Source organism: Leucopleurus acutus, assembly GCF_964270905.1.
Source record: "Leucopleurus acutus genome assembly, chromosome: 12".
NCBI lineage: Eukaryota > Metazoa > Chordata > Mammalia > Artiodactyla > Delphinidae > Leucopleurus > Leucopleurus acutus.
The window spans coordinates 26,032,414-26,060,307 of NC_139154.1; the positions used below are offsets into that span (position 1 = coordinate 26,032,414).

At 55.5% G+C, this 27,894-nt stretch overlaps 1 protein-coding gene across 1 annotated transcript in view; it reads left to right on the top strand.

Moving 5' to 3' along the window:
* Positions 1–2,930: 2,930 nt before the first annotated feature.
* SH3RF3 (SH3 domain containing ring finger 3) overlaps positions 2,931–27,894 on the top strand; it is a gene marked incomplete at both ends in the record, with an annotated part of 201,266 nt that continues 176,302 nt past the window's right edge. The window contains one exon of the mRNA XM_082851248.1: positions 2,931–3,452. Within this exon, the coding sequence (XP_082707374.1) occupies positions 2,931–3,452 (522 nt within the window). The remainder of the gene's footprint in view (positions 3,453–27,894) is intronic.

The following is a 27,894-nucleotide window of genomic DNA, read 5'->3' on the forward strand; positions in this document are numbered from 1 at the left end:
TCACCTCCTGTGGCTGCTTCAGCCAGAAACTGCCACCTGGGGGTCTGGGGGCCCGTGGGGCCACACTCACTTTGTTTGGCTAATAGGGTGTTTTTCTGAGAACTGATGCCGACCGTTGAACACAGGAGAACACACCTAAAAAGCGGTCCCCCAACTTCTCTGGAAAAGCAGAAAGGTGGGGCGGGGCTGGGCTGCCACGTCCACCTTTGCAAGGCCCAGCACAGCCCCCCAGGCCCTGCACAGCCACCCAGGCCCTGCCACGCAGCCCTCCCGGCATCTGGGGCCCCCTGGCCTGCAGCCCACCTGTGCTACGGGAGTGGGTGAAGGCAGGGGCCCAAGGCGAGAAAGGTGGGGTTCGCTGGCCCCGTGTTTGCCCTTTGTGGCTCTGGTTGTGTGTGACAAGGGAAGCCGAGTGCAGGGCTGGTTCCCTCTGCCCAGCACGCCACGGGTCCTGGAACCCTTTCCTCTCCTTCTGGGTGACCCCTGAGGTGCCGCCAGGCTTCAGATGATCCCCCCTGCGGCCAGCACACATTGGTCCAGAAAGCGACCACCTGGGCCAAGCTGGGTGGCAGGGGTTTAAAACTTCCAGCCCACCACGGTGTCAGATGAGCGTCTTTTGTCAGTGGCTGAAGCCACGAACGAAATGCTCCTGGAGTTTGACCATGTTTCCTGTCATGTGGGTGGGGAGGTAGAGGCAGCTGGTACAAGAGAGGGAAGGAGACCACCCACCCCGGGGCCCACCTGCAGTGCCCTGGCCCAGCTCTTAGCCTGGGGTCCTGATTCCCATCACCTCTTCGGTTCCTTTTAAAACCTTGCTAGAGCTGGTTTCTGCTGCTTGAAGCCCAAAGCAGCCAGGGCACGTCACCCTAGACAGCCCCTGCTCTCTGCCACCCCTCCCAGCTTCCCCGAGTCCTGTGTCCATGCCACCTGCTTTTGGATCAAGCATTCTGGGTCCTTTGTTATTCTGAGTGCGGGTCAAAGGGTGGAAGGAGGGCCATGTGTGGCCCCTAAGGGGAGGCCTGGCCCAAGGTCTGGGTCCCCGGGCAGCACGGGAGAGATGCCTCCATCTCTCACTGGCAGTGCTGATGTGAATAACCGTGCACAATCCGCATTAGGAGAGCCCGGAAGGCAGGTGGGGCAAGTCTCCTGCGGCCGTCAGAGGTCAGGAGCAAAGTTTCCATGAACTGGCAGCCTCACTTCGTGGACCAGGGGTGTGACTCAGTACACCCGGAACATAGACGTTAAGATGTGCATTCAAATCGCCACTAGGCGAGGATTTGGAGGCTGTTTTCATTAATTCACAAATATTTATTGAACACCTACTATGTGTCAGGCATTGCCCTAGGCACTGGGGATATTACAGTGTAAAAATATGTGGCTTGCAGGGAGCTGGTATCATAGTGGACTGTGACCTTTTCCACGCATTCGGTTCTGGAGACAAAAACATTAACAAAATCCAGCCACAATGATTTCGTAACTCTGAGCCTCACCTTTCTCACATGCAAAATGGGGTTAAAATAATTACCCGACAGGGCCGTTTAGAGGATTAAATAAAAAGATGCATGTTCGTGGCATTGAAGCCTCAACAACTATTACTCTCTCCCTGGAAAGTCAAAAAAGCTACACTTAGCTTCACAAACCGCAAGACAGCCTGACCGACCGGGAGTAGGGCCCTCGCGCCCTTCTGTTGTAGCCCCCTTTCGGAGATGTGCACGGTCCAGCGTCCTGCCCTGGACCAGGCTGCGCCGACCCCGGACTGGGCCCAGAGCGGCCACGAGGGGGCAGCGCTCGGCAGGGAATCTGTGCCACCGGCCGCGGCCCCGCGGCCCCCGGGCCTCCGTGCGCTCTTGCGTCGCTCTGACGCGCCCGAAGGCGGGCGCCGGGAAGGAGACCGCGTCTCCCCTCGCCTGCGCCTCCCGAGAAGGGGGTCGAGCGCGTCCCCAAGGGCGCCCTGCGCGAGGCTAGGGTCCGGCGGGCAGCGGCGCAGTCTTGGACGCGCGTCGCCGGGAGGACCTCAGCGCCCTCCCCTCCGCTTCGCCCGGCGCCCCGCGCCCACCCTGGCTCCGGAGCTGTCACTTCCGCGCGCCGCCGGGTAGGGGACCGGGCCGTCGTCGAGGAGGATGCCCGGGTGTTGGCTGCGTCCCCAGACTCCTGGCCGGCGCTGCCCAGGGAGGCGGTCCGCATAGCGCCGCCCAAACTTTCCTTCGCGGCGGCGTCAGGCGGAAACATCCCGCTCCGAGGCTCACGGAGAGCGAAGGGAGGCTCGGGCGCCGGAGGGGACAGGCCCGGGCCTGCGCGGGAGAGCGCCCCGGAGTTCCTGGGGACCCTGGAAGCGCCCTAACGTCAGGACTGGTGGCTGCGTGCGCCCAGGCGGAGGCAGCTCCAGGGCGCAGCTGCCCCTTCCCCGTGCCCCGCAGTGACCGTGACCTCCGCGCGCTCCCCGCGCACGTGCTCGCGGCCGAGGACGAGGAGGGGTCCCGCTGCGCCAGCTGGGCAGCCGCTCGCGGGCAGGCCAAGGGCGCACAGAGGCGGTGCGGGGGAGCGCGCACGCTGCGCCCCCGCCTTCACGGCATCGGACTGGCCGCTGCGAGAGCAGAGCCGCCGGGTGTTGTGCCCGACAGGCAGCACCGCTGGATCCCGTGCGGGGCGGACTCGCGGAGAGACAGGTGTAGCCCGCATTCGGCGGCGCCTCGCGCCGAAGAACTGGGTGGGCTCGGCGGCCTGGAGGGGGCTCGCGGGGCTCGGAGCTCCGGTCCCTGCCACGCAGGCCGGTTGGCACCACTTGGCGCTGCCAGCCGCACAGAAGGAAGTCGCAGCGCAGCCCGGTTCCCCAGCGGCTGCTCGGGCGCGACCCTGGCGCCCACTGCCCGCGGCGGCCTCCGCAACGGCCCCGGGACCTAGAGGTGCGCGCCGCCGCCGGCGCCGCCCCCATGCTGCTCGGAGCGCCCAGGCTGTGCGCGTCCAGGGCGGCCGCCGCTGCGCAGAGCGAGGGCGACGGCGACAGGCTGGGCGGGGACATGGACGAGTCGTCGCTCCTGGACCTGCTGGAGTGCTCCGTGTGCCTGGAGCGCCTGGATACGACGGCCAAGGTGCTGCCCTGCCAGCACACCTTCTGCCGCCGCTGCCTGGAGAGCATCGTGTGCTCGCGCCACGAGCTGCGCTGCCCCGAGTGCCGCATCCTCGTGGGCTGCGGCGTGGACGAACTGCCCGCCAACATCCTGCTGGTGCGCCTGCTGGACGGCATCCGCCAGCGGCCCCGCGCCGGCACCAGCCCTGGCAGCAGCCCACCCGCGCGTCCTGGTCCGGGCCCCGGCCCCGGTTCGGGAGCGGCCTCGGCGCTCGCGGGTCCTGGGGGCAGTGCCTCTGGCTCCCCGGTTCTCCTCCCCGCGGCGACCAGCGCCAACGCCAGCCTGCGCGAGCTGGCAGCCAGCAGGAGCGCGCCCCCAGCAAAGGTGGGTATGCGCTTCGCCGAGGTGTGAGTGTGTTGGTGGGGGGAGGGCGGCGAGGAAGGGCAGGGGACCAGAGGTGCTACGCGATGGCCTTCTTTCTCGACTTGCTTCCCTCCAGGGACTCCGTGAATGTAACCTTCCAAGTCCTACTTGGCAACTCTTGGACATCACGTGCTCCCCTCCCGCCCCCTCCCCTTTGAAATTCTCTTTGGCACCTGCCGTCAGCCCATCCTCTCCCCTGGAATCCCTTTCCGCTTGCACTTGCTCTGTGGTGGCCTGTGCGTGTGTGGCAGCCTCCCGCCCTCCCTGAGGCGGGCAAGGCTCCCTGCCCCCCTGCTTCCCTTCAGTCCCTCGCAAGGCTGGGCCTCTTTCCCCACCTTTTAACTTTGCTGGGCCCTCCATCTCCCCAGACACAGCCTTCTTCTCCTGGACCCCCAGACCAGCCCTCCCCACACCCTCGCCCGCCTGGACTGAAGTTAGCACCTAGTGTTTTCCCAGGTTCTGGCAGCTGGGAAGATGGTGGGCCTCCTGCCTGGTGTCTGGCCAGGGAGGACCTGGCAGAGGCAACTGAGTGCCTGGGTTGCAAGAACCCAAAGTACAAGCTCCTTTAGCAGGAGGGGAGAAGTTAACCTGGAGCCCAGGAATGCTTGGCTCAGCCCTTCTGGACTTGGCCCCTGGTCCTCCCCTGGGTTCTCAGGCCCATTGTGTTTCCACTGGGTTGCTATTTGAGGGGTGTGTGTGTGTGTGTGTGTGTGTGTGTGTGTGTGTGTGTGTGTGTGCAGCTACATTGTACAGCATGGACTGCTTCTGTTTCAAAGACCTTATCTTGAGGGTTACGGTGATTTGGTTTCAAGAGCTACTTAGAGTGTGTCATTTCACACCCTCGGCCACCTTGGGCACTGTTGCTGGAGGGAGGCGAGCCCGTGGGATGCTGGTTTAAGTGAGAAACAAGGAACTACTCATGTTTTGTATTTTCTTTAAATGTAGAAAAGCATGAAAAGATTCTTGGTTTATTGCAAATATCATTCACTTTAGAAAGCACAACCGTGTCCCTCTACTTTTGACCTTTTAAAGATCTGGTGGTGTATAAACCATTTAAATAATCCTTCCCAAATGTGAAGTGCTGAGGTGAGGGGAAAGTTCTCCATCCAAATTGCTCAGCACTGCAGTGTCTCTGAGGTTAGGAACTTAAGCCCTTGAGGGTTAAGCTTTGGAGTTAAAAGTCAGACTTTGCCACACTGGACTTTTCCTATAGATCAGGGAAATGGAGGCTCAGGGAGAATGCCCGTTCTCAAGTCAAGAATAGTCAAGGAATGTTTATAAATGGGGTCACTGCTGAACGGGAGTTAATTTATTTGTTAATTTATGTTAATTTATTTGTTTTAATTGTGATTAAATCCAGCTACAAGTGTTCTTATTACAGATTTTCAAACTTTTCTTTCCTGCCTTGCTGTTATTATCTAAAGTATTATAATTAGAGGTCTTTATTTGCAAAATAACCAGGTTACTTCCTCCTGCTTGGAGAACTAAATGATTTTTGGAATGATGCTTCTAGGGGGGACGTTTTGTGAGTCGTGTTTGATCAGGAGGGCGGCGGGTAACAACTGGCCTTGAGGCAGCTCCTGGGCTCCGTGGCATTTGTGGCATTTAAAGACGTTTGTGAAGGGGCTGAACTTACAACTTTTATTCATAACACTTAGTACCAGGGAATTAATAATTTTTTGTTGCCCGGATTTTGGGATGATTGGTTGACTTTCTCTCGGGACACATACATACAGCTAACAGACTATGTCCAGGGCTGTCTGAGCCTAGCGGACTCTGGAACACATTTCCTTTTTTCCTGTGTTATCTCAGTGTGACCCCCGGTCCTTTCTTCCAGGTCCCACTCACCAGGGGGACTAAGCTTGGGTCCTAGGAAGAGTCTGAATTAAATCCGATATTACATTTGATGATTTTCAGAGAGGAAAGAAAAAGTAGTGGCCCTGTAGACTGTAGTATCATCTAGCCTTTAATCTACTGATTTTCAATAGTCATTGGGAGTCTTTTTGGGCAACCAGACGTCCCGCATAGAGGGCTGCACTGTAAGCAGGTCTGTGAGTGTGGCGGCAAAGCCTTCAACTGAGCATCACTTCCAAATAGGCTCTGGTACTTGACTGTCCACTGGATTAAGTCCTGGGCCCGGGTGTTGCCGCGTGCTGTGTAATAGATGGGCACTCGTTATCAACGGGTACCATATATGCCTTAGTAGTCGGTGACTGTAAATATAAGACAGTCCCGTTTCCCATTGAGATGCTGCTCCAACCTTCCTTTGGGACCTGTGGACGTTTTAGGTGGGTAGATTAGCAGGTATCCGCTTAAATGTTTGTTAATTTAGTGACAGGTAGCTGCTGGGAATGTACTCACTCCGTTTGTTCCTGAAGCACTTTCCACACCTTTCACTCACATCTTTCACCAGCGTTGCCTGGACCCTCCAGCCTGGTGGGCGGAGCTCTGCTTTCACCTGTGCCTCTGAGAGGAGGCATCAGGGATCAGTTAATTATGCTGCCCCAGAACTTTTACACAGTGTTACGATGCCCAAGGCTAGCAAATGCTTGCCATGCTGTGCTGGCACTCAGAGCCGCCTTAGCCCTTTGAATGCGCTGCCATCGCAATTGCTGAGTTTCTTGGCCTAATCTGTTTTTTGTTCTGTTTTACAGTTTTGCAAGGTGACCCCTTAAACACCCTAACTACATTGTTGGAGGTTTTCAGTGCAACTTGTCTTTCCGAGAGGGTTTTGAGGTTCTCAACCGAGTAATTCAGAGAGTACTTTTTAATGTGTCTGAATAAGGCTCTAATATATCAGACAGCTCCAATTTTTTGTGATTATTTTGGTGGGAATCCCTTGCCTTATATTTGGCGTACACAGCTTTTGCTACATACCTGCACTGGGCCGGGCACCATCCTGGGTGAGCCAGGCGGGTGTGTCCCCTGATGGAGCTGGCGTTAGGGGCCGAAGCCGTTGTGCTCTCAGGAGGTTCCTGTGGGCACGGGGCAGGTGTCGGCCAGAGTTCTGTGAAGGTTAAAGGGAGGACGTCATCACAATCAAAGACCTCTGGAAGGCTTGGGTAAGGCTCTTGCTGACGGGAAACATCGTCAGAACCTGTTTAGTTTGCCTGCAGTTACTTGGGGATGTTTAAGTTGGAAACCTGTGTATCTCTCGGCCAGTGTGACTGGGACCCAGTAATGAGATAGTGGAGTGAATCACACGAATGGTGTCTATTAGACGTTTTATCTTACAAACACACACGTATAATAACTCGCCATTTTTTGGATGCAGGATCTGGACTGTTCTTTGCCTTCTAACCTGTCTTTCAGTCACAGCCTATGATTTCCTATTTGTTTCTTTCAAGTGGACTGAGAACTAAGAGACTTTCCAAAAATTCTGAGTGGAGCACCTTCCAGATTTTACATACTCCCCCCTCAGTGTGTTCTGGTTTTGTTCCTGCTGACGTGACAGTTTTAAAGCTGTCTCTCTTTGCTGAGTCTTTCCTAAGCAGTCACCTTGGTTTTCCAAGGAGTGACTTCTTGTGCACTTAGATTTCTTTGGTTTGCATACTATTTAATTAGAGTTCATGTTTATATGTAAGTATGTAAGCACACTTGCATCAACATGCTTGGGAATCTAGACTCCCTGGGCAGGAGTGATGGCCTGGGCAGTGGCTGGCCAGGCGGCAGCCCTCCATAGGGTGGACGCCCTGGCTGTCCGGTGCAGGGTTAGGGTTAGGACATAACTGCGTCGTGGGGGTGGGTGGCTGTGGCTTGGTCTGGGGTGTAACGGGGACTCCAGAGAAGAGGCCTGGAGGCCTCATGGAAGCCAGGCAGCTCCCGGGACGGCAGACAGTAGTGACCGTGGTCTCTGTGACGCCGGGGCAGACGCCGGCCTTTGTGACAGATGAGGCACGGCCAGTCCTTCGGGACGTGTTTTCAGAAGGGCGGTGGGATGCGTGACTGTTGATGGAGCGTCTGCCGTGTGCGGGGCGTGCCGGGCGGTGTAAGTGTGTCTCCTTGCTTCCCGACCGCAGCTCAGAGAGGCAGCTGGTTAGCACATGGGAAGCTGAGCTCCGAGACCCCATCATTCAGGGGCACTGGAGTTGGGGTAACCGTGAAAGGTGAACTCTGGATGCACCGGCTAACTGGCTTCCTGGTTAGACGCCTCTCCCTACCACGAACCTGGTTAATTAGAGACCCTGGTCCGAAAGCAAGGGGCCTGGGCCCTGAGGTCCACTCTGCACGCAGCTGCAGCTGCTTCTGGCTCGGCTGCTGTGGGCGGGCTGGTGCGGAGTGCGGTGGAGGGGGTCCCCGGGGAGTGTGGTGGCTTTGGGGGCAGGTCACTGGCAGCTGTAGGTCTGGAGTCCGGGGTGCCTGGGGTTTGTCCGGGGCTCCGTTCTGTTCTCAGGGATGCGTCCTCATCCATCCTTCTGCTCTGCCACCATCCTGGTGTCACCCCAGCCCCACCCAGGGGTCTCAAGGTTAGATGCGGGGGCCTTGGGCATCTCATCCGAGTGACATTCCGAGAGGCCAAGTGGTCACTCTCCAAGTTGGGGAGCAGACCTGACTTGGCCATCCGGCCGGAGCCCGGACCAGCCCACCTCTGGGGGCTTTGGGACCCAGGACCACCTCCCCCTGAGGCTGCGGCCCCTCCCCACCGGCATCCCGGACTAGGCGACGGAGGGATCCCTGGGCTTCTCAGGGTCCTGTGAGGATGGAGGGTGGGGGACTTGGTGGGCAGCCAGGACTGGCAGGGGTGGGGTGTGTGTTAATCGCTTGGCAGATGGTTTAGCTGTCCTGGGCCTTCTTATCAGTGAGTGAGGGCACCTGTCTGCTTTACTGGGTGACAGAGGCAATGCAGGTGCAGGCTTAGCGCACCCTGTGGGCCGTTGGCTCAGTGCCACCACTAACATGCGTCTCGAAACCTCGAATCACCACTGAGGTGCGCTGCACAGGCCCACCTCACTGCTAGTGGGGTCAGTGTCCTAAATTACGGGTGTGTGTGTGTGTGTGTGTGCGTGTGTGTGTGTGTGTGTGAGAGAGAGAGAGAGAGAGAGAGAGAGAGAGAGAGAGAGAGAGAGATGCATGTTGTGCCTCTAGGTTCAAAGTCTGCTGAGTTCCCATGACTGGATTGTTGAGTGTTGATGAGCGTCTAGCCAAGGGCTTGAATCTGTTTCACCTTCAAATTGCTTCCAGGTTTTATCTTTGTTATCGAGGTAGCGTGCTTGATCCTTATAAGTGTCTTTAAAATGAGAAAAAGTCCCAAAGCTCATCTGTTTTAAGGAAGGCATCCGGGAACATGATCCTGCTCAGTGCGACACACTGGTGGGGGCTGTGCTGAGAGGGAAGCATAGCGAGCTCGTCTGCAGGACAGGTGGCCCATCTACACCTCCCTCGTGTGCAGGACGGACTCACGGTTGTTCCTCATCCAGCGTGTGAGGCTCGCCAGAGCAGGACGAGATCGCGGCTCAATTATACAGTTGTTTCAAGGGTGCGCTTCAGTTCAATCTGCATTTAATCTTTATTTTCGCAGTTAACGTGCTCTTTTTCGAGGTACGTTTTTGAAATAAAACATCAAGGATTCAGTTAGGGAGAAACGCTCTTTATGGCGCTTGAAGAGACAAAGGTCAGTTTTCGTCAGATTTGCCTTCCTTGGTAGATCTTCGGATTTGAAGAACTTGATGCACGCGTGACGTCTGTCCTGTTGGAATCCTAAATCACCCTGAAAGGTGAGGGTGTCAGAGGTGTCAGCTGTGGGGAATGGTTTAGGAACTGTGACATGTCTCCCTTCTCCCTCTGAGCAAAGTTGGAATAAAAGAGCGTGTGAAGCAGCAGCTCGTGCAGATTCTGCTCACAGGCTGCATCTTTGAGCTGGACCCTGGCCGCGTTGGCGTGTGGGTGATGAGTGACACTGGTTCTCTCGCCTGCCGAGTGTTTGTGGTGGGAATGAGTCCACGGTGCTCATCTGCAAACAGAAGACACTAGGATCTTGGCTCTTCTACTTCTGGGACGTGTGTGCGCTGCTCCCGTGAATGTATGTGAGTTTCAGTGAATTAGAATTCGCTGCGGGAATTCAGGTCAACAGAAGCAGTGAGTGACATCTAGAAACACGCCGGCACGAGAAGCAGGTGTGTGTTGTTGTGGAGCCGAGGGGCTAGGGACAGGAGGGTGGGTTTTGGGCGGTGCCGAGCCGGGCGGGAATACTGGGGGCACAGGGGGCCGTCACACAGCCGTGCAGATGGGCCGGTGATGCAGGTCTCTCTACTTCACTGAATGCATATCTGAGGACCTACTATGTACCAGGCACTACAGCCAGCACCAGGTACTTGGGGTAAGAATTATTTTGGCCTAGGAAGTGGCACAGTTTGCCTGCCACCTCACCAGCAAATGCAGCACGAGGCGCATCTGAAACAGCGGAGACGTCCCGGCGGCAACAGCTGCCTTGCGTTCACTTCTCCTACACACAAAGCTGAAGTACCACCACCTTGTCCCTACACGTGCTCCAGAGACGTCTACATAAGACATAAATATCTACTGTTTCTGGATAAACTGTTGGGTTCCTTAACTCTTTACAATCATCCTCCCAATTCTACATGACCTAAAAATTGCACCTGTTTCCCCTCCCCAAGCCCGTCTGAAGGTAACGAAAGCCAGTGTGTTCGTGCAGCATGAGGTGTCAGGACCGGAGGGGCACGTGGCCTGTGCCCTGTTAACACCACCTGGAAACAGACCACCAGTGAGCACAGAGGTGGCATCTCGCTGATGGAGTGTGACCTGGTCTGGTGACAGAGAGGGGGAAGGTCACACAGGGCGCTGCTGCTCCCAGCGGGGTTGCCGCGGTGGCCACAGACGTCCCTGCTGGCACCTGGCGATGGGCTTTATGTTAACACATGTTTCCTTTAATGATCTCTTCTATTTATGCCAAGCGGTCCACTAAAAAAATTATGGCAGTTACGTGAGGTTTGATTTGGAACAGATTTAAATAAAAAGTAAGTCAGGTTTAAAGTAAGTGTTGTGAGGATGAGGCCTGGATGACTAGTTTGGATAGAAACCGCCTGGAGCCCTAGAATGACCGGAGTTCATTTTCCCTGAGCAGCTTGACTTTTACCTTTTCAACCCCTGGCTTGCTCTGCCCAGGTGCTGGGGCCTGGGCTGCATTTGTGCCCAGGATCTGTAGGACGGAGAAGTTGGATGAGGCAAGTGTGAGAAGCAGGACAGCACCTTATGCTTGGAAGCCAACGTTTGGGTTTTCAACTCAAATAGCAAGTGTGAAAACTTGGGATTTGTTTGAGGCTGAAAATATAAATGGACAAGAAGTTTTAAAAGTGACATGTGTCCACCTGCAGCCAGGGGCCCACCTGGGCTGGAGTCATGTTCGTGTCCAGGAGCCTGTCAGGTGCCAGGCCAGGATCTGGACACAGCAGAAAAGTGGCACAAGGTTCTGAACTAAGAGACGGGTGTGGGGCAAAGGACATGGTCAGGCAGGCTCTCCCGGCACCCTTCGTGCCTGGAGCTGAGGGCTGTGGGTGAGACAGGTGGGACGGGGAGACAGATGAGCCTGGGCCTCTGGGCTGGTCCCGTGCTCACGGCAGGGCTGTCTGATGAGCTGAGTGGAAGGGCCTGCCCTGGAATTGACATCTTCTGGGAATTGGGGTAGTCTTTGATTTTCCCCCTTCACCTGTGTCTGCGTCACCAAGTTTTATCATGACTCCCGGGAGGAACAGTTAACATCTTCCTTTCTGCCCCTGCAACACCGGCCGGGTCCCTGCCGGCCAAACTCCCCACCGGTGCCGCTGTCCCCAGTCCGCTGTGCCCCCAGCCGGGTGACCGCCCTGCGATGCCGTTTGGGCCACAGGTGCCCTCCACTCTTCCCTTTGGGCAGGTTCTAGGTCCCTGTCCTGCCCCACCCGGGCCCCAGCTGCACGGCCAGTAACTGTCCTGCTCTTCCTTCCCGCTGGGCGTTTGCCCTTGGCTTACGTCAGACCACCACTTTCTCCAGCGTCGAGCGCAGGTGTGTCCACGCCTCCTTCCTGTGTCCCTGGGATGCTTTAGAGGAGCATCCACACGTGGTCTGTCCTGCTTCTTACACCCCCGCCCGGCTGCCCTGCCCTTACTGTCTGTCCCCCATTTACCTCCTGGCACTCACGGGCCCTGTGCACTCCCGGAGCCAGTTTCCTACATTCTCATTGAATGTCTGTGCTCCAGAACCTATTCCCTGATTGCCTTTGGGGTCTTGGGTCTTTTCACCCATGCACATTGCAAGTTCATCAGGGTCAGGCCCGCGCCATTCCCTGGGTCTGCGCCCTGCACAGGAGCAGGGCCTTGGCAGCCGGGACAGGTGATGGTTATCGGTGCACGTGGGCTGCCTGGGGCCAGGCTGATGCCCCCTCCACCCAGCCTCGAGGTGTGCCTGGGCCCGTGCTGGGGCGCGGTGTGACCTCTGTGCTGCAGAGTCCTCATCTGCAAGGTGCTGACCAAGCAGAGTGTGGGCGCCTGGGCACCTCAAGGCTGTGGCCTGGCGGCTTCCTACCTAGAAGGAGCCGGGAGAACCCCGGCTGTGCATGAGCACCTCAGAACCTCTGCTGGCAGGGCTGGCGGGGCTGGTGTTACTCTTGAGCCTTGAGTTTTCATTGTAATAAGTATCGGAATGGATGACCCCCAACAGAGTGGGGCTGGGAGCCTGGGGAGGGGCCTGGGGGCAAGGGCTGGGGGACCCGCAGAGTCTGCATATGGATGTTTGCTTGCGATCCCTTCTCCCCAAGCTTGGGATGTCCCTCTCATCTCATTCTGCCTCACCCACTGGAGCCACACACTCTGGGGTGTTCGGGATAAAGTAACGAACCGCCCCCCTTCAGCTCACTCTGCTCCCAGTGTCCCCAGCCGGGGAGGGGACTGGAAGCCTCACCCACCCAGGGGAGTCACTGACTGTGGGCGGGAGGGCTGGGCTCTCCCTTTTTTCTGGTTTCTATTCCTTTTTCCACTCTTGGTGACCCTGGAGTGAGTCAGAGAGTGGGTCTTCTTTTTGTCCAAAAGAGAGAGGTTTTGGCTGTACCTCCTTAGAAGGAGAAAGAAATGGCCGAAATGCCTGTTTCTTGGAATCACAGCTATCGGTGCCACTGGGAGGCTTGTTAGCAGGACGTGAGTCCAGAGAGCTGCTGCTGGGGCCCTCGGGGAGCAGGTGCATGGACAGCACGCTGCAGGCAGGACTGGGTCCACGCGCCACGGGCAGCCCGGGATGAGCTGTGCTGCTTGCACAGCAGAGAAACGCTCTGTGTGTATTTGTTATTTCCCATCTGCTGCTTGGTCAACACATCTGATTCACATTGAGTGAAAATCTTGCTGCCCTAAATGGAATTCTAAACATAGACCCACAAAGGGGCCAGAGAAAGATGTCGCGTGAATTATACAAGAGGGCGTACGTACGAGGTCTCACACTGTCACGATTCCCAGTTCTTTCAAAAGTGATTTATTCTTAATTGTCCACTGAGTGGCCTTTCTAGTTATATTTTTCTGATTCTAGGCCTTAGGGCACTTGGTTTAGTAACTTGAGTTTCTCTTATGAGGTTAATCCTCAGCTGTTTAGGTAAATTGTCCGGAATTAGAGCCTCACCTGTTCATTGTCACTCAGTACTGAATACACGTCAATGTATGTAAACGGATTCGTGTACATATATATATACACACACATATACTAATATATAGAAAACATACGTATATATGTATCATTTTGTAAGTTACACATTTACAGTCATTCATTTGGTGGGCAGTTCATCCCTTTGAATGAAAGTTTGGGGACTAGCTGACCTCTGCGGACCTTAGTTTGCTTGAAATGTGTCGTGTGCCGAGGAAGCCCACCCAGCTGGACCGTTGTGTCCTCTGGCGACAGGAAAGGCCTGTCCACGCCTGCAGCCTGTCTGTCCCCGCGGGTCCCTCTGGCTCTACCGCCAGCTGCCGCGGGACTCGGGCAGCGCTGGCCTTCTGGGTGCGGCCCAGGCAGAGCGCATGGCATGAAGGGCCTGGACGTGTGGCCACCCGGGTGGAGGCCCGAGTGTCGCCAGCTGTCCCTGTGCTACATGGGGCCGGTAGAAAGCTGGCATCGTGCGATCATGTCTTCTGGACAAGTTGGTGAGATGCTGGGGCTCGAGGTGTGTGTGCCGGTGTCTGCAGGTGCAGGTGGACACTTGTGACAAATGGAGCGAGGTTTGCGTAACTGGCTCTGGGGACCGTGGCTGCCGATGGGGCCGTTTTGATGAGTGATGGACCCCATTAGATCACGGTAAGGTGCTCGATGATGTATAATTAAAGATGGCATTAGTCGGGCAGAAACCGCGGCATTTAAAAACGGGAAAGGGATCATTTCTAAGGCTGACACACACATCCAGGACTTAGGAGACAGGACGCAACGGGGGCGTATTCGAAAGTGAAGCTGCTGCGCTGGTTACAGCTGGTGTTCTCTCAAGTCTCAGATATTTGCAGTGTCAGAGACCTCGCTGGTTTAACATTTATTTTAGGTGAATCGACAGGCTGTGGAATGGTTCTGATTGGTGACTCTACCAAGGAAAAGCAGTCCTGCTTTTGTTCTTTGCGGAGCAGGCCGAGCCCAGGTGAGCTGTGGTCTGAGACGCCGTCTGCACTGATCAGCTGCAGCTCCAGGCCCTTCCTTCCTCTCTCCCTTCTCTGTTTATTCATCCGCGGGTGCTCTGGGCCCCGGGGCGGGGGAGGGGCGGGCAGCGGGCCCAGCGGCCTGGCTGAGCGCTGCCCCGGCCGTTGCCCACCTGACCGTTCCGACGTCTCCACCGGACGTTGGGAGCACCGTCTGTCCCACTGGGCCTTGGCTCCTGGACTCGGTTAATGAGAGCCTCCGCCGGACGTTGGGAGCACTGTCCGTCCCACTGGGCTTGGCTCCTGGACTCGGTTAATGAGAGCCTCCGTCGTTGATTAAACATGCTGCTGTTTACATTCACGTTGACAGTCATCTGCACTTGTAACCCCCTCAGCTCAGGGGTTCCCGCAGCGCCTCACCGACCACGGGTGCGGGGCTCCCTCCCTCAGGGACAGGCAGAGACAGGAGCTCAGGTCACTGTCCCGAGTGCCTGCTCTGTGCCCCCCGCCTGTGTTCCGGGGGAGGAGGGCTGTGCCTCCCCTCCAGGCGTCCATGCGGCTCTGTGACCTTGCAGAGGCTGACATCCAGTCTGTGACCCCCTGGAGCTCAGGCTGCGGGCATTATGGGGATGCGGCCAAGAGAGCGAGTGAAGTGGCAGCTGAACAAGCTCAGCTTCAGTGGAGACGTTTTGTGATGTGTGTATTTTATCCTCTAATTGGATGAATTTAGGCTAAAAAAAGGCAGTGAGCTTTCTTTGCAATCTATAGAGGATGTCTTTACCTATGGAAGAAATCATCCTTGAAAGCATTGCAGCCATGGTCTGGTGTTAGCCCGGTGCTCCTGGACTTGGGCTGCACGTTGAAATCCCCCAAATGCTGCAGCGTGGCCCATCCCAGAGGTCCTGACGTGCCCGGTCCCGGTGCAGCCGGGCGTTGGCTTGTCAGAGTCCTCAGGCGGCGTGGATGCCGGCCTTGGGCAGTACTGGCCCGAACCACAGAGGCCGGGAAAGTTTGGAGGGATTGGGGAGATGTCTCCTGGAAGCCCTTCCCAGCTCGCAGACAAGCGCAGAGGCCTGGGGAGCCCTGCCACCTGGGAGCCGGCCGGGTAGAGAGGGAACACGGACGTGGAGGCCTGGGGTCCCGAGGTGCTTTGAGCAGACGTGGTCTTGGAAGGAGGGTCGGTGACCAGCTGGACAGGGGACCTGGAGACAGAGGGTCTTTTGCAGCCATTTTATTTAGGAGCCTGACACTGTTCTGCTCATTCGTTCGCTTAAAAATAACTCCTTTAGGAAAGAGTTTCGTACAGAAGCAATACATTCAGCTCATTAATTCACTCAGTCCTTGTGACAGCTCAGCGACCTGGGCACTGTGACTGCCCCCACTCTGCAGGCCCAGAGGAGTGCAGGAGCCAGCACAGCTGGGGGTGCAGTGGGGCCTGTACCCAGGCTGACTCTGGGCTCTGCTTGGGCGGGACGGCAAGGTGTGAGCTGGGGGTCAAGTCCTTCTCCCGTCACCTCCGAGGTCCCATCGTTTCCTCCTCACCAGGCTGCCCAGCTGGGGGAGAAACCAGAATACGCCCTGCTGTCGCTTGCTACATTGTCAAAGAGGTTGGCTGGCGGGAGGATTTCCCGGCGGAATGTAAGGAGAGTATGTGGAGGGAGAGCTGGGCGGCGTGGAGAGCGGGGAGGGAGGCGTGCTGTCACTCAGGGCTGGAGCCGGAGGTAGCCGCTCACCGCAGAGGCCCGCGCGACACGGGTGACCGCCCCGAGTCTGGGGAGACTGGCCGTGGGCTCTTTGTACGTTTGAAGGGCTCTCCAGTCACACGGTGAAACGAACATTATGGAAATGTGGTCTGTGACCCCGGGTCCCCGCCAGTGTCTTCCTGTCCAGTTTTCTTATGCAGCAGCCTCTGCCGTCCATCTGAGGCTTCCCACCCTGGACTGAGCGTTAAAATCGGGCCCAGATTTCCTCAGGGCTCCACAATTTGTGGTCATGGAAACGGACGGAATACAGAATTTTTCCCGTGGACATCTGCACTTACATGTCTCAGAAACATTTACAAAAAGCTAACGGATTAACCATGTGTTCAAATAAAGTCTTCTGATGGCTCGGATTCTGAATTTTATACTCCAGGCAGCACTGTCTGTAGGAGTAGAATGTGGGCCAACTGTGAAATTTAAAATTTTCTAGTGGCCACATTACAAAAGTTAAAAAGCAACAGATGAAATAGGTTTAATAATGTGTCTTATTTAACGCACTTCATCCAAAGTGTGAGCACGTGAGCATCATTCGGTACAGAACGTTAACGGGTGCTTTGCCTTCTTTGTCCAGGCTCAGTGCGGAGCCTGCTGCGTGTGTCACACGCCGACACACCTCAGCCCAGTTCCAAGGGCCGCCGGTGGCCGAGGAGCCGACTGGGGGCGGCGGCGTTGGCGGTGGAGCTCCAGACACCGCGGTCAGGGGCTGAAGTCTCGCGAGCTCTTTACCCCTCGGTCAGGGGCTGAAGTCTCACGAGCTCTTTACCCCTCGGTCAGGGGCTGAAGTCTCGCGAGCTCTTTACCCCTCGGGCGATCTGTGCCCACGTGATGCGCTTTTGGAGGGTCTGGGGCGACGCCAGGACAGCCTCGGAGCCGCCGCAGTGACGGGATGTGCGGACAGCACAGGCTCTGGGGGCCTCAGTGCGGTGACCGGTGGGGGCTTCAGGAAGGCGTGCTGAGGATCCCGCTGAACCCCGAGAGCGCGGGTTTCCCGCTAGGCCTCCTCGTCCGCAGGCTGTTCTCGGGGTCCTGACGGGCACGGAGTCCTGCCCCCTCCCCACCCCGCCCGGAATGGAGTGAAATCCAGCTGTTGGTAGGAGGAGGGCCCAGAGTCCCAGAGGTAAGTGGTTACAGAACTGTCGCCTGCCCGGGTGTCCGTTTTCTGCGGCGGCAGGCGTACCGTGGGGGAGGGGTGCTTCCCTTCTCCGTCACCTGCAGGCCTTCGTGGTGGGGGGTGATGCCAGGGTGGGAGACTCAGAGCTCATCTCAGGGAAGACCAGGCAGTGCGGCCTCGGGGCTGACGTGCCCTCGGGGCGGCGTCCGGGGCGCAGCCGGGTTAGGGGAGCGTTTGAAAATTCACTGCATGGAAATCGGACTGTTGCTTTTTCTGATCCGCTTGGCATGTTACCAGATTTATATTCCAGGCTGTGGGGACTATCGTTCTCTTTAAATGGCATTATTTAACAAAGAGTTAGCATTTCATTGGAAATTCAGTTACCAGTTCCGGCTGGAGTGGGCCTGGGTGGGGCCTGGGTGTCCCCTGGTGTCCCCTCCAATGGGACAGCGGCTCCGCACCCCACTGAGTATTTTAAATGATTGTAGACTTTTGAAGTTGTGCTTTTGCTTTGAGGACATATCTTTTGTTACTTACAATTTATTTCAAGCAGAGTGTCTGGTCTGTGATTCAATCCTGAATGATACTGTTGAGCTTTGCTGTGGCTTCTGTGTAACGGTGCATGTGTAATGGTGCACGGGCCACTGTGTGTAAATTGTGTAACTGATGCAGCATACACCCCCTTCCCCCTACCAAACTGCAGGGCTTTATCTTAACTGTTTGGTTTGGCGTCTCTTTATTCACTGCCTTCACTGCATCAAGGATGAGGTGTGCTTGGTTACTGGGGGGTCACTCATGGCAGTTAGAGTTGTCCTGTGAGTCAGGGACGCCCTGGGGGCCCCTAAGCTGCTCTGTGGGCCTGTTGTGCTCCTGCATGAAGTACCCCATGTTGGCGAAAGCAGGGGTCTCCTCTCTTTGCTGTCACTTTAGGGAATGCTGGCTGCGAGCCGTCCTCCCCGCTTCTGTGGCTAATTTGCGGTTACCTTTGCAGATGGAACCAGCTGTGGAAATCGCTGGCTGGGCTTGGCACCGGTCTCTGCAGCTGTAGGTGGGAGGGTCAGACCGTCTCATCAAGGCTGGGGTGCATTTCGTGTCTCCCAGTTGCTGGTGGCCCCCCGGCCTGGGTGCTGGCAGGGCAGTGCTGCATCCTATGTGGGGATCTCGCAGGGGAGCAAGTGCCCCGAGGCGTCTGTGTCAGGACGTTTGCATGATTCAGGGCAGAGTCCCTGAGTGTGAGCCCTAAGGCGTGAATTTTACATTTTCAGAAAAGTGATGCGGGGACCTCCCTGGTGGTCCAGTGGTTGGGACTTGGCCTTCCAGTGCAGGGGGTGCGGGTTCGATCCTTGGTCAGAGGAGCTAAGATCCCACATGCCTCCCGGCCAAAACACCAAAACATGAAACGCAAGCAATATTGTAACAAATTCAATAAAGACTTTAAAAATGGTCCACATCAAAAAAAAAAAAGAAAAACTTTAAAAAGAAAAGTGGTGTGAAGGGTTGTTGTAACTTCCCTGATGATGGGTTCAAACCAGTGGCTCCTGATTTATTGATAACAGCTGCATGTGTTTTTCAGTTTGAATACTGTCGTATTTGAAGACTTCCGAATAAAGGTTAACAAAGGCCGATTTCTCCCTGAAATCACACAGGGATTGCATATTCCTTCAGTTTGCTCCCTGCCGGGAAGGATTGGCAGCTCTGACTTAGGAGGGTGCCACCGTCTCTTTGGTGGATGGGGCTTCGAGTCATGGTGCCCAGCATGTTCTTATCAGCTGGAATGAGAACCCTGAATAGATTCCCCAGGTTGCTGTAATGTTACCTCGGGGGCTGTGACGGTGACCGAGGACCTTCACATATGTCACTCTGACCCACTTCATGCTCTGGGCCCCTGTCCTGTGCTGCCCACAGACCCCATTTCCGAGAGTCCCGGGCCTGGGCTGACTGCTTAGTTGGGCTTGGGTGGCTGTGACCGTGGAAATCTGGGTCGTTCACGCTCTGTCCCATCATTCAGCGCAGCTTCTCCTCCGAGCAGTTGCTGTTCCGTCGGGGTGGACAGGCACCCCGTGGCTTTGTGTGTCCATAGAGAGTGTTGTGTCTCGTGCACCTGATGGGGAAGGTGGGCGGGAGGTGGGCGGAGGCTGCTGCGGCCACTTGGGGTGATGAGGGACGCAGCCCCTCCAAGGCTGTTATTGTGCCTCTGTTGTCACTCCTGGGACTGGGGACCTCTGCCCTGAAAACCCACTCAGCTGTAGACTCCCCTCGCCACACTTGGAATAAAGAGGCAAAATCCTGTCCAGATTTCCTGGTTAGGTCTGTAACTTACTGATAAGCCTGTCGATGCTGTGCAGGTAGGTCCAGACCACCTGGGTGGGCTTTGCAGTTGCGGGTTGATGATGTAGATCCCCCAGCAAGGACGGGCGTCTGTCCCTCCGGCCGTGGGCCCGTCAGTCCAGGAGCACGGGCCTTTCTTGGCCTGTTTTGACATCCAGGACTACCTGGTGAGCAGCCGTCAACACGACTAGCCTTCCTCTTGGCCTGAGAAGGATTCTCCGCCTTCCTGGGGCAGCTGCGTGGTGTCAGGATGCACAGTGAGAATGGCCTTTGCACACAAATGACTTTGCACCCTGATGCGCCCCTGCTGCATCTCCAGGGCTCCCCTCCCCCAGCTTCCTCACCTCCTGGAGGGGACAGAAGGGTTTAGGCGACCCTCCCTGGGCTTCTCAACGCCTCTGGGCTGAGGAGTCCTGGGAGGGGTCAGCCCTTTTCCACAGAGCAGCCTTGCCAGGAGTTACCTAATGACCTGAGCTGTGGCTTCACTGTGATTAGAGCCCACCTTTGGATGATGTCTCTGATAGTTCAGCACGGCCAGGATGTATCTGTGTGACCAGGAGGAGGAGAGCTGCTTTTGCTAAGTTCATAGCACTTCCCGGTGGATTCCAGGATCTCAGGACGGCTCCCCTGTCCTGTGCTGTGAGGGTGCCCTTGATGATGGTGTGATGGAGGTGATGGTGGTGATGGAGGTCATGGAGGTCAGGGAGGTCATGACAGTAATGGAGGTCATGGAGGTCATGACGGTAATGGAGGTGTTGGAGGTGATGGAGGTGATGATGGTGGTAATAGAGGTCATGGAGGTCATGACGGTAATGGAGGTGATGAAGTGGGACTCAGGGTCAGTCCCCGGGCAGACTTCTGAGCTGGCGGGGACATGCAGTTATCCTCTCAGTTCAGAGGGTGCAGTGGGCTCGGGGACTCAGAGGCCCGCAGGTGAACAGGACGGCTTCCCAAGCCCAGGAGCTTGGGCAAGTCTGGGCCCGGGTGGGACTGCAGCCAGGGTGGGTCTGAGTGAGGGGAGGGTAGAGGGGGGGGTTCGTGGAGGCCCCGCTTGCTTTTCGACTTTTCTTTTCCGAGTTATTTACAGAGTGTAAACAGCTCACCGGGTTTTTATTGGTTGCAAGTGTCTGTCTGGTTGACTGTCCTTATATTTCTTTGTCATGTCTGTGTCTTGTCTGCAGTCTGCTTGGAATTCAGAGTTTTTGTCATCTTCGAACAAAATGATGGGGTTTACTGTCAGTTACTCTGCAGGGGCAGAGGAAAGGAGCGGTGTGTTGCCTTCCCCGTGCTCTAAGCCTTTGCTCCTTCTTTCTGTCTTCTCAGAAGGATGCTGGCGTCTGGGCTCACGTCAGCGTCAGGACCCTCAGGCCCGAAGTGGGACAGTAAGTTCATCTGGACACAGGACAGATATGCCGTTTCCTCCTTACCATCTGTTGTCTGGCAGACGTTTCCAGACAACATCTGGAAACATCGTCTGGGCCTCTGGGACTTTGGTCCTGGTGATGCCTTCCGGAGGCCCTGCCCCTCCCAGTGCCCTCGCAGGCCCCTGCCCTGTGCCCCAGATGGCCTTTCAGGTCCTAACACACTCCAGATTGGGAGGAGGAGGCTGGACGGCTTGCTTCTGGCTGAGTCTCTTTCATAGATTGAAGACTTTCTATTTGTGTTTTATGTGGATTTGTTTGTGAAAATCCCATTTTGTGTTCCCATGAAATACATGAATGTGCAGAGAACTGAATCGTAGCTGCTTCCTTTGGTTTTGGCAAAACCCGTTCCTTTTCTGGTGGCTTTGAGCCAACTTTCCCGTTTCCCAGTCACAGGCATTTCCATTGAAGTGACCCTGCAGCAGAGGGTGTGGAGAGCAGTTGCCTCCGTTGGAACCTCTGCCCCGGAGGGGCTGATGAGGAGCTGGCTGTCCATGCCATGTGCAGGGTCCTCGGGCACTGGGTCTTGAGTCACGAGCGCCTGTCTGCAGGAAAGGCCACCGTCCCCAGTGCCGGGCATGCACGTTCCTGAAAACACCTCTCCAGCTTCCCTAGGCTTTAAGCAAGCAGCCGAGAGGTCAGTAGCCTCTGCTCACCACGCACTGACCCTAACTGCCCTTCCTGCCTACGGTGGGCTCCCTTCCCCCGAGGCTGCGTTTGTAACTTAAAATCATTAAAACATTCTTGCAATATCAACCCCTATCCTCCTCGGTGGATGAGAGATACACCCTTTAGTTGTGTGATTTCCCCTCCCCACCGCCCCCGCTGTGTCACGTGAATGTCTGTCAGCTGCCCAGCCGGAGGGCAGGGTCTTTGTGTCTGGTGGGCTCTTCCTCTCCCCCTTGCACTTGGGATGAGATGGCAGGTCGCCCAGGGAGCTCCAGCTGCACCACGCGTGGATTGCACACGTGACCCCTGCGTTCCATAGGCCCAGCACCTAACTGCAGCTGGTGTCTTTTAGAGAAGCGGACGGCCGTGGCTGAGGCCAGGATTTCTTTTCCAAATGAACATGTGAGTTCAGGGCTGTTGCCTGCTGTGGATCTCAGTGTGGATGCGTGTATCACATGCAACGTGTGTGTCTACACAGATGCTGGCCCTGTGGGGTCATCTCTGGGTAGTGGGACTCAAGGGGAATTTTAACTTTTTTCTCCATGTTTTTTGTTCTATTTAAGTTTCCACAGCGAGCATATATTATTTTTTTATTCAGATTTTTTAAATTGCCATCTTTTAGAGTTTTAGAATCTGTTTTTCTTCATGGAAATCGAATACAGACTGCGCCGCAGGTTTCAGGATGACAGAATTGCAGAGTTGGAAAGATCCTTAAAGATCCAGACTTGAGGTGAGAGGGGGCAGAGCCCACGCCCAGGTTTTCTCCTTTTCATTCCGGCCCCCTGGCCCTTCCAGCCTCCAGCCAAGCCATCCCTGACCTAGGTGTCCATTACGTGACTATTTCAGGTGAAGATGGGTTATTCTGTTTTGAGATAATTTGGACAAATGCCAGAGTTCTTCATTTCCTTTACTGTTAAGGCTGTATGTTTAAGACCAGGGCTCAGCGAACCGCAGCGCACGGGCCATACTCACTCTGCTGGCGAGCAGCCTGGCCAGACTTGACCCAGCACGGTGGCCTTTCTTCTGTGTCACACAGCGTTGGGAAGCCCCTTGGTGTGGCAGCGGGGCCCACGTCCAGAGGGGCAGACGCCTGGACTGGGAAATGCATATGTATGTGGTACGGACCAGGAAGACGAAGCATTAGTAAATGCAGTTTATTTGGAAGACGGGATTTTTCCTGATGGTGGTCATGAATTGACGTGGGAGGTTTTAATGGCCTTTCAGAGGACAAAGCGGGAACCTGACCTGTGTAGAATGAGTCCCTGGGGCAGCCTGGGCAGACCATGAGGGCAGGGCCCAGCAGGTGCTAGGACCAGCACAGGCGCTAACGTTCTCCCTCCCCATGTATTTTGGGTTCTCTTTTGGGCTTGTTCAAGCTGATGTCATCTGGTGGGGAGATTCCGTCCAGTTGCCTAAAAGGGGGGACTGTGTCTGCCTCCTTCCGAAATACACATTGTGCACATATTTGGGTCTGACAATAAAAGCCCACACTCAACGTGCTTTGAGAGGCCCCCAGGAAGGGCAGCCCCCGCTGGTGGCCCTGGTCCTGGTCAGTTGCGTGGAAGCCCCAGACCTGTTCACACCTCAGAGTGGGATCCAAATCCCAGTTGCAGAGTCAGGGCTGAGGCCAGTTTGGTGCCTGGGTGGTGGTACTTCCCCCCATGTCCCTGGTGCTCGTTCTTGATCACTTCGCCCTGTTGTGACCTGAGCTTCGTGTGGCTCTGTCTCAGTGGCCGCCTCCCTGAGGGGTCTGTGCATCATCCTGTGTCACAGAAGCAGAAGAGGCTCTCTTACTGAGACACGTGTGCTGGTGGGGTTGAGCAGCCTGGAAGTAAACACAGAGCTCGTGGCCATCGCCAGTTTCACGGCTTCCGTGAGCCAGCTGGTGCTTGCACACTCGTTTGAGCAAACAGGGTGCACGCATAGCTCCCCTTAGTGAGGCCAGGCCCGCGATTGTTCAGAGGGCAGCAGGTCGGAAGTCTTCGGATATTGCTTTGGCTTAAAAGGAGCTCTGAGCAGAACATTTATTTTTAAGGGTCTCCAGAATCAGTAAAAGGAAAATGGCTGCCTCCACTAGGGGACTTTTCTAGGTGGGTGAACTTAAAATGGAAGTGAGTAGTTTTGAACAGTGTCATCTTAATAGAAGATAATTCATTTTCCACTAGCTTTAAGCTGTCATGCCAGTAGATTAGTTTTTAACATACATTTTAATTATTTATGGGATAAGTGCTGATTTATTTTTCCTGAGAGTTCTTTCAGCATTTTATGGTAATACTTATCAGGATCACTTATATTGAAGCACATGAGAGAACAAGCAGGTGTCCCCGTGATCCTCTCTGTTTATATGCACGAGAGACCCTCTGTCTCTGCCTGGGACCCTTCTTCTCCTGCTTTGGGATGACATACTGGGAAAATTCGCTTAGTCAACCTGCATTCCTGGCTCCCAGCTCTTTGCTCGGCACAGTGCTAAGTGCTGAGAATTCAAAGGGTAATAACCAGTATACAACCTAGTGGGGGAAGACCCATCTGTACCATAATTGTTTTGTAAAGCTTGAGTTAAATGGTAATTGTAGACGTTCATAAAGCATATGGAAGTGCAGGAGAGGAAGCCAGTTAGTTGAGAAGTCATTTCAGAGAGGGCTGGGTGGAGGGGCCTTGAAAGAGGACGGGTGAACAGTCAGGAGACAGATTCTCCAGTAGGAAGGATGCCACCTGCAAGGCATGCTGTGCTTCAGAGACCAGCACAGTCACGATTTCTGGGTCAAAGGCATAAGGGGTGTGGAGGCAGGAGGCAGGCCGTCACGGAGGCAGAAGCCAGGCTCAGCCCTGAACCTAATTTTACGGGAGCAGGGGCATTGTTGGACGGCTCTCGGCAGAGATGATGCCTGTTTAGGGGAGAAAGACCCCGGTGTCTGGAGGTGCGGATGGAGTCATCAGGGTGAGGCTGGTCGAAGATCACAGGGGAGGCTCTGGGTTCTAGCTGAGAGGTGCAAGAAGGAAGAGAAGATGACTGAGGGCCAGGCTGAGGGGCAGAGGAGAGAGCCCTCCCCTGGGTCTGGGCCAGCAGGCTTCTCCCAGCTTTGTCACCCACTGGCCGTGTGACCTGGGGGCAGTTACTTTCCAGTGTTCCCAAATTTGAGACAATAAGCTCTGTCTGCTGGGCGCGGAGACTTGTCCATCAGTGAGACACACCCAACCCCGCGGCTGGGATGAGGGGACTGTTTTCTCATCTGTGAACACAGGAGTGGTGGCCCCCTGGCAGGGTTGTTAAGCAGGAAGATGAATGCCGCCTGGGGCTGGTGCACAGAAGGGGCCAGGGGAGTGGTTTCTGTTCACGTCTGTAAAGGTGCTTGCGCTGGGACAGAAGAATGTCACCAACCAGGCAGGAATAATTGGACATGAAGTAATTTGGGGCAGGGGTTTCTTACCTTGGGACCATGGCTCCTTAGAGGGTCCAAGGATGGACTTGGGAGCCCCGAGACCCTGGGGACCCTACGTGATTACTCGTGGAGCTTCTGTTTCCCTGGGGACTGTGGCCATCAGATTCTCACGGGGGGATGTGACCCCACCAGGCTAGAATCAGTGATAGAGCACACACAGGGGTCCTCAGGTGTGTGGGGTGGGCCTGGGAGGAGGGAGGCCTGAGTGTCCCCACCACGCTGAGGTCCTGCTCTCCTAAAGGAATCTGAAAACTCTCCGAATGCCTCAGGGTAGGAATGCTCAGAGGAACCTTACAGGAGTCGCTTGCACTTGATCGTCAGGTGGATTCTAGATGTCAGGGGTAGCAGAGCCTAGTAGACGAGGCAGTTCTTTGGATTTAGTTTGGCTGACTGCCTGGTGGCACGCGGGTCACAGGCAGGTAAGCCTGTGTGTTTAATCCGTGCTTCTCCTTTGAGGTGGGGTTTCCTTCCTGAACTGCAGGTTTCTAGGGAGTAGGAGCCTCCTTTGATTGTGTTTCTATCTCCCGAAGCATCTAACGTACTCCGGAAGCCAGCAGACCTAACAGCCCAAATATTTTCTTCTAGTTATTCAAGCTGTTTCTATGTTAAGGTATAAGCAAAACAAACAAGCACACATCCTAAAGCCCAGATACTTTCCCTTCCTACATCTGAACCCCATCTGTCCTGTTCCGGTAACCGCAGTCCAGGTGAGGTTCCCTTCTGTGCCGAGCAAAAACACCCTCCCGTGCATTTGCTCTTTGCAAAGTCATGTTCTGTAACTTCTTCAGGGTCACAGGACCACATTTTTATCCTCCCTGTCACTGTGGTTTTTAGAGCTCTTTTACAGTGTTCTCTCTTCCAATATGAAGGGCCTGATGTGAACTAACACAGGGCCTTTCCCGGGCCTGACGAATGCTGAGGAAGCTGGAGGCCGTGGTGGCTTTCTGCCCTGTGTCCTGCTCCGTGGCAGGTGTCTGGGCCACCTGAGCCCTGGGCCCCCCTGGCGTCTCCTGTAGCAGGTGATCTAGAGACACTGTATTTGGATGGTTTCCATTCTCTAGGCATGGAAGTTGGCCTTCCATATCTGTGGGTTCTCACTGAAAATATTTGAAAAAGAAAAAAAATTACAGGAATTTCCAAAAAGCAGAACTTGAATTTGCTGCACCAGTAACTGTGTGCACAGCACTTACACTGTATTAGGTATTGTAAGTCATCTAGGGATGATTTTAAGTCTACGGAGGATGTGCATCGGTAACATGCACCACTTTATACAAAGGGCTTGAGCTTTTGTGGATTTTGGTATCCTCGTGGGTCCTGGCACCAATTCCCGTGGGTACTCAGGGACGACTATATTATGTCAGCTTTGGACCCCAAATCTTTGAAGTCAGATACGGTGTTTTCCAGAATGAAGCCCTGGTCAAGTGAGGCAGATAGATGATGGCTCGGCCTTCCCTCCCACCTGGAATTCGCTGGGTTAAAAATCTTGTGCTGCTCGCTTAGATCTAATTAACATTTTTGATTGGCGTGTTGTGTAGTTCTGGAAGCTGCTTATTAGATTTCATAGGTGTCTCTGGCAGCACAAAATGTTTAATGAGCAAAAATAATTGTGTTACAGTGAGATGAATATGTACATAGTCACTGAATTAATAAATAAGTTAAATGATGACTTCATGGAAACTCCTGAGAACTTTGGGTTTCTCAGCATAAGATATGGAAATTGACTTTTTGTGTGTGTATGGTTTTGAAGGAAAGAAATGTGCTTTTTCTTTTAGACTGAAGATACTTTGTGTGTGTGTGTGTGTGTGTGTGTGTGTGTGTGTGTGGTTTTAACCAGGATGAGCGTCTGTAAGGAAAATGGGTTTGTGTCCTCTGAGGCTGGAGGAGCGTGCAGGAGGCCAGGGTGGCAGCGGGAGGGCTGGGCTGTGGGCGTCATGACCAGGGAGGTGAGCGTCTCACCGCGGCTCTGGGGAAACTCAGGTTCTAATTCCCTTCTCTGGCTCTGGGCGTGAAGCCAGAGAGTAAGGGGATGACGTAAGAAAGGTGGTCCTGAGACTCACAGCTCCTTGGGCTGAGGCTGAAGTGCTCCCGCAGCAGGTGAGCACACAGCATCCTGCGTCCGCGACTTCCCTGAGTCCTGGTCCCTGAGCTGGAGGTCCCCAGGGCACTTACCCACTAGCCCAGGGCCCTCTTGGCTAGGCCACACTGTTTCCTACCCTCGAAGAGTTCCTCGTGGGAGGGAAATTGAGGGGCCGAAGAAATCACTGAAGAAGGATCCAGGGCTATTAAGCAAACCAGAGGCTGGCTTGTTCTGGTTTTTTAAAGGCTCTTTTGCTTGCAAGAAAGAGACCCAGCCGGACCCGTCGGGTGGTGGGAGTTTGTTGGCGGTTCCCCCGCATGGGGACCCAGCTGAACACCGGGCCCAGGAGGCCAGGAGCCCCTGGAGAGGCTGGCCAAGGGTGTGTGCCGCCTGCCAGCTTCCCTCTCTAGCTGTCTTCCCGCTGACCTTGACCTGGCTCTGTCTGCCCCCCACCCCCGCCCTGGTTTGCTCAATCGCTCCCGCCGCCTCCTGCTGCCTCCCGCTGCCTCCCGCTCAGGCCCCCTTTCCTGGCTCAGCAGGCGGTGTCCTGAGTCCAGGTCCCAATAGGGGCCAACATAATGGCCTGGAAAACTCTTTGGTTTTGAAACGTGCAGGTAACCCCCCACAACAAAACCCAAACCGATGTAACCCCCCCCCCCCCCCCCCCCCCGCCACACACACGCTATTTGGTCCTTACAGCAGCTCCGTCAGGCCAGGAATAGTTTTTCCACGTTGCAGATGCGGAGGTACGACCCAGAGAGGGCAGGTTACCTGTCCACGGTCACACAGCTCATAGGACCCAGGCCATCAGTGTCTTGTCCCCAGGGCCTGCTCTCCCCGGGTGTCGTCCTGGGGGTGGGCTCTCCAGCGGCCCTGCTCCTCTCTCGCCGGCTGGGGGCACGCCCCTCAGCCCTTCAGGCCTCCGTTTTCTCGTCTACAACCGGACACGCAGCAGTTGTGAGCGGGCTTAACAACGTGGTGCGTGTGCAGCCCGTGCTGTGCGGGGGACC